The sequence below is a fragment of the Phoxinus phoxinus genome, assembly GCF_949152265.1.
Source record: "Phoxinus phoxinus genome assembly, chromosome: 8".
Classification (NCBI taxonomy): Eukaryota; Metazoa; Chordata; class Actinopteri; order Cypriniformes; family Leuciscidae; genus Phoxinus; species Phoxinus phoxinus.
The window spans coordinates 18,085,442-18,092,394 of NC_136883.1; the positions used below are offsets into that span (position 1 = coordinate 18,085,442).

The window sequence follows — 6,953 nt, forward strand, 5'->3', positions numbered from 1 at the left end:
ATAGCTTACTTCATTTGTCAGTAGGGCAATATGGTTTTCGTTTATGTTGCTTAGAAATTTGAGTGATAGGCTTTGTCCTATTTAATTTATGTTATTTATATTTCATTAATTTATTCTGTGACATTTTTTTCTCAGGAAATAAATAATGGAAAAACAAGTAGTTTTTCTTTTTTCTTTTTGAAAAAACGATTGAACAAATGAAATGATACACGGACCCAGAGTTCATTAAGAGTATTTAATTTGTATCCATAGGCCTACTCCGTGTAGCTGGCCCGCCATCTACTGGCTAAAAAAAATATTGGCCCGCGGCCAAAGTTACTTGACGACCCCTGGTGTACACTATGCTAGGACCCACACAGGCCACATGGTGATCCCCCTGCTGGCCTCACTAACACCTCTTCCAGCAGCAACCTAGTTTTCCTACTATGTCTCCCATCCAGGTACTGACCAGGCTCAGCCTTGCTTAGCTTCAGTGGGCAACCAGTCTTGGGCTACAGTGTGATTTGGCTGCTGGCCAAATACTAGCTGAATAAGGAATAGCATACTACTACTCTTACTATGTCGGCCTCATATCATAAAAAAAAAATTATAATAAAAAAATGAGTGGTGTTGGGCTGTTATATCAGCACACATTTAATGACAAATCAAGAAATTACTTGATAAAATAATTTGTTTTGCATTAGGTTTAATAGAATACATGCACATAAGAGGCATACATTTGAGTACATAAATTTAAATACAATAATAAAGCAAATAATTGGATGCAGAGTTTACTGTAAAAATGCAGAAAGCTTTAAGAAGTACAGGGCATCAAATAAAATGTCCATTTCTTGTTAAATGCAAAAAGTCAATATCATTTTTTATAAGGAGGTACATAATGCAGGCCCAGAACATGGCTGTGATGTAGATGGTCACTGAGAATCCACTGTCCCTAGTGCTGACCCGGCCTACACTGCAGAGCCTGCCATAGCCTGTGAAGAGCAGAACTAATGGGTCAGACAGCCCTGAAAATGTTGCTGCTATTTTACAGCATTTGTTACTCATGATATGATATGTGAATACACCAGTTCATCAGACTATAAAGTGTCTTTATAGTATTTTGGATATTAAACTATTTGTTTTAGTAAACTCAGTTATAACTATTATTATTATTAAACAGATATTTGATTATTTTTAATTGCATGCTTATCCTTTAAAGAGATTTAGATGAAGATTTGCCCATCATTTGTTTCTTTGTGTTCTTCTCTGGTTTTAGCAAAATTATGTAACATTTGGGAGCAAATATGCAAAATAACAAACCACAACTTGATGCTAAAATAGCAAATATCTGCACAGCTACAGTAAATTTTCCAGGAGAACTGACATAAGCTGGGATAAATGTGAGCCAGACAGCACAGAATATGAGCATACTGAATGTGATGAACTTGGCTTCATTGAAGTTATCAGGGAGCTTCCGAGCCAGAAAAGCTAAAACAAAACACAAGATTGATAACAGGCCAGTATAACCTAGTACAGCCCAGACACCTAGAGCTGAACCTAAGTTACATTCAAGGATGATTTTTTGTCTGTAATAGCTCAAGTTCATATATGGAAAAGGAGGGGATAATGTTAACCAAAGCACACATATAATCACTTGTATAAATGTTAAGCAAACAACACTAAATCGTTGTTGTGCAGGTCCAAACCATTTCATGACATTTCTTCCTGGAAGTGTAGCCCTGAAGGCCATTAACACAACTATTGTTTTTCCAAGGACACAGGAAATACAGAGGACAAAAGTGATCCCAAATACAGTGTGACGCAACATACAGGACCACTCAGTGGGCCGACCAATAAAAGTAAGTGAACAGAGGAAACACAGTGAGAGTGAGAAGAGCAGCAGGAAGCTCAGCTCTGAGTTGTTGGCTCTGACAATAGGTGTTTCTTTATGAAGATAAAAAAGAAAAGATACAATTGCTGTTAATAACACCCCAATGAAGGAGAAAATACATAGCACCATCCCCATGATTTCTGTATAGGAAAGGAATTCAACCACTTTTAATACACATCTGTCTTTGCTTTCATTCGACCAGTACTCCAAATCACAAGGTAAGCAGTCACTAGAATCTGTGAAGGAATATCAAGAAAAGATTAAATGCAAATCAAATGCATCATTGGCTGCGTTTATACTTGGCATTAACAATCGATCACCATGATCTGATCAAGCAGATCGGATCATTAGCCAGTCAGGACACGGTGTGTTTACACTTGTTCATATTAAGTAGCCTCTGTATCTGGATAACCGATCGGATTTCTGTTTTTGCATTATATTTTAATTAGGTCTGTAGCACGACACCAAATTAAGAGTAAAGATACAAATTAATCAATGTCCCAATTGCTTTCACTCACTCACTTTACTTTCCTGTGCAATCTCCAGTCTTAGATCAAATTAGATCGTTTTTTGAATGAAGGAATACTTCCAGAGTTGATCATACAAAAATAACTGGGTTGATCATGTTAAACTGTCACATCATCGATCATCGGGGTTTAAGGTTATAGCGTGCAATGACTATATGGGAGATTAATAAACATGCTGAAACAATAAAAACATTCAACATTTCAAACGTAAAAAAATAAAAAGTGTATTTCCATTATTCCTCTGGCAAAGCAGCGTACGCTCTTCATTAAGATCGCATGACTGCACAGCTGTGATTGTACAGGCGATCGCCCCGTTTAAATAATGTTGCACAATTAAAATGAAAAATTACACACAGTATCATGTAAGTCTAAATAAACTGTTTTAAATATTGACGTTTATTGTAAGGTTCAAATAAGTTTAATTTATCTAAACTGCGTCAGGCCATTATTTTCTGACAGCCACGTGGGGAGACTGGACAGGGATTTATATAACGTCCACCTGTGAATGCCGATACGATGGCAGGATTGCGTTTACATTACGCTGAGATCCGATCACAATGCGTCCTCGACTACCTCCGAACCTGGACATGCTGATCGGATAACATTCCGATCAGAAACGCGTTTACACTTGTCTTTTCAATATGTATGTGGACAACATCCGGATACTGGTTGCATGTTAATGCCAAGTGTAAACGCAGCCATTAAGTCACTTGACCTATGGACAATATTAGACTTCACTTTATCACATTTTTTGTGAGTTATTCAGCATGTACAATTTTACCTGTGCCATTACTGATTTCTCCCTCTGCACATGGAATACAGTCATAACAGCAGACAGGTCTTCCTTTTTGCACAGCCTTCCTAGTGCCGGGAGGGCAGCTCTCACAGCACAGGGACACAGGCAACTATGATGAAAATAATTGTCAAATAAATACCTAAGTGATCATTTGAATTAAATGAATAGCTTTAACCGCTCTACTTTCATATATTTTCAGACAATACAATAATGTATTTACAGTATCGATGTACCTGTCCACTGTTCCCTGCCAATAACATGTTTTCCTGATTAACTTGTAGATGTTGATATTGCTCTGAAGGCAATGAGCTTTCATAAGCACCCACATGCCTAAACATTAGACTTTCATCCTCAGCAGGCTGCCAGTTCACCAGGTCATATCTTGCCACTGGATCACCACTTGCATCAAAGAAAATTTCTTCACCTGTCTTCACAGTGAATCTCACATTCCTCATATACTCCAACACCTGATAGGAAACATGAAGAACACGACTCATGTTTCATTTTATCATCATTATTAATCTATTTATTTTTGTGTGCGCTCTTACATACCTTTTGTATTGTGAGCCTTTCTCTTTTGCTGCTGATGGCGGAGAATTTGAAGTCTTTTAATACATTATGTAGTGCATGAGCGACAGAATATACTGCAGTGTACACTTTATTTGCTATTCGTAGCTCTGATACATCAGTATATTCATTTTGCTGCTCAGCCAGTCTCTCTGAGCCAGTACAGCCACCACTGCCACTGTTCCTGAAAGAGCACTGAAAAGCTGTTTCCCAGAATTCCTTTAACAGATCATTGTTTGGTTCTTGATCAGGGTGTACATTCACTAGGAAATCTTGCAGGCCCACAAGTTTGGCATTTGCTACAGCAAAGCCCACAGCTCCAGATAGGAAACCGTATTCCTTTGTTTCTGCAAGAGTTCGAGAAGTGATCCAGGATTCACTGCCAACCCACTGCAGCCCTGTGATGTTGTGTTGCGCAATTACTTTCACAAGGGGGATAAAATCTCCTAGTGCAATAAAAGCCAGCACCACTCTGGCGGTGCCCTTCTTTATCACTTCCAGTGTCTTCAGAATCTGCTCTTCTGGATCAGTTCGAAATATTGCCTCTGAGTATTCAATACAAATCCCTTCTTGTTTTGCAGCCTCCTCAAATGCTGCAATACCATTATTGCCATAGTCACTGCGACTTCTGACAGTCCCGATCCAGGTCCAGCCAAAGTGTTTGACAAGCTGAGCCAGTGCTCTGCTTTGGTAATAATCACTAGGTATTGTTCTGAAGAAGGTTGGATACTTTTTTCTGTTACTCAGGCATGCACATGTGGCAAAATGACTGATCTACAATAAAAATAAGTATGTTAACCACATGTATTAACTTTTCACATTCTTTATTTATTTTAACAGTTATTTTCCCACAGTATTTTGCCTATGTATTATTCAAATTGTAATTGTAAATATACTGGTAAAATTTACAACTTACAACAATTTACAAAAACATTCTATGTTTACAAGTTTTTTAAATCTTCCAGTGCTTCATCAGAGCTCTTACAACAGGTAAGTTGAATGGGCCAGCGACAGATGCCAATCCAATGGTGGGAGAGGATGTTGACTCCCCAATAATGGCATGCACAGCTGGTGGTCTAAAGCAGGATTTGTCACTCAAAGTATCTTCATAACCATTCATTAAAGCCATGCCTGAGAGGACAGTTTGAGCTATAGAGCCACAGGAGTCATATATCTTATAGCCCAAAGAAACACCAGGCAAAAGTTGTGTGCTGTTATTAATCTCCTCAATGGCAAAAATCAGTGTCTGAGCAAATTTGAATTCACGCAAGTTCAAGCTGTGAAAATGAAACATAATTTGAGTGTTACATTCTGCAAATAATAATCTGAGTCACATTTAACTTTTTTTTCATAATATTATCATACAGACCTGATGCATTTAGTTGGCTCTGGTTTGGAAGTGAAAGGATGCATCTTTAGCAGAGCAGTTCTGTGGATTGCAAAAATTGCTCCAATGTTGATGTCTCTTTCTGCAGAGAGTAGAGGAATGGCAGGCTGACCAAGCAGTCTGCAGGCTTCCACTGAAGCTTGTACACAGACCCCATGTAGCAGCAGCAGTAGCAGCAGCAGAGACACAGTCCTCTTTGCCATGTTAATATGTATGCAGATCAGGAGCCTCTGAGGCATTACAGGGAAATAATCACCTTTTAGTGTGTCTTTGAATGCTTTGGGATGCCTCAGTGGTGGTGTTCTGAAATATAGTATTCAGTGTCCGAGATTTTCTGTGACACTGGGCGGAGCTTACATGAATATTCATGAGTTTCTGGTTTCGTGTTAAAGCCCCACTGAAAATATTAAGTGCACGGTTTTCGGTAACGAAATTGCATTGCAGTGTCGAATTAAGGCGAGACACTACAGGTGAATAGGGTACAATTTTAAAATAATAGATATCACCATGCAACTTCCTCAGTTGATTACTTACACAAGTTCATAAACAAAAATGTAATACAAGTTTTTGAAATTTGTATGTTTAATTATGCAAATTAGGCATTATCTCATTAAATATGCGCAATTTTGCATATATTTTCGGTAGATAGATCTGAACATATAATAAAGCCAGGTGCAAAATTCTTTTTTTATTTTGATTACACACAAGATGAAAAAAGATGTTCAGAGGGATTTCAGGATATATGCTTTCATTACCTAGGAAATCCAAATATACTGTCCATAGCCTTAAAAAATAGATTTTAGCCATTTTTTTTATTTTTATTAAAATGTCACATAAATCAGGCCAGGAATGATTTCTTAACAAATCCCTCTGAACATATCTTCAGGATACTGCTAAGTGTATAACTGGAAAGTTTGGTGTACATAGATGCTACATAGGCTGAGATGTTTCTACTGGAGAATGACAAAAAACTCATTTTGAGAAAAAGGCATTTAAAGATTTGTAATGTAAAAAATCTTACTTTTTTAGTGGAAACAACTATTTACTGACAAACTATCTTATCAAATCATTAGCAACAACAATACAAACCACCTAAATCACATCAAAACTTATAAACACAGCATTTATGGCCTTCAACTGAGCAGAAAAACAGTCAAAAACACACATCTAAATGTCAGAGCGCGTCACGTGATGCATCTGAACGAATCACGTTGTCAGAAATTGACATCAGCCAATGAGATTTCGCTTTTAGAGATAAATGTCCATTATACTTCCACGATTGGTTGCTGATTAAAAGGAAATGACCATATTTGGATCCGACAGCATTGTAAAGGAGAGAGCGCGCTTTCCAACGATGTGTGAGATTAAAGGAAGCAGAGAGAGATCGCAGAGCAGCGCGTTGATTTAGAATGCCAGCTGTTGTTGAATTTCGGAGAAATCTATAGACGCAAATAGACAAAGTGTAGTAAAATAAAGACCTAAATGTGTATTTTGGACTTTTTTTCACCACAAGTCTGAAAGAAGACATGTTATTGAATACAAATATCCCAAAATCTCAAAATTGACCAGTGAAAAAAAAAACGATGTTTTTGCCTGCCGTGTCTCGCCTTAAGTTAAGCTTCTTGTCAGGATCTGGGTTGCCTCTCTGTTCTCTCTCACTCATTGACACTCATATCACTCACACACCAGCACACACACACTTTCATGTTTGCACTCTGACATCACCTGTTGATCATCACAATCAGTGATCGCTAGGGTGCATCAAATTTGAATGGGAAATTTTAATTTCAAAATATCAATTTGGCT

The 6,953-nt window shown here is 37.7% G+C and overlaps 1 protein-coding gene across 1 annotated transcript; it reads right to left on the reverse strand.

Moving 5' to 3' along the window:
* Positions 1–796: 796 nt before the first annotated feature.
* LOC307003100 (extracellular calcium-sensing receptor-like) lies at positions 797–5,350 on the reverse strand (the record flags this gene model as incomplete). Its single annotated transcript, XM_079621213.1, has 6 exons — positions 797–2,106; positions 3,179–3,302; positions 3,427–3,660; positions 3,746–4,534; positions 4,746–5,037; positions 5,130–5,350. The coding sequence occupies 6 exons, from the start codon at positions 5,348–5,350 to the stop codon at positions 1,193–1,195; spliced, it is 2,574 nt and encodes an 857-aa protein (XP_079477339.1). The 3' UTR covers positions 797–1,192.
* Positions 5,351–6,953: the final 1,603 nt, after the last annotated feature.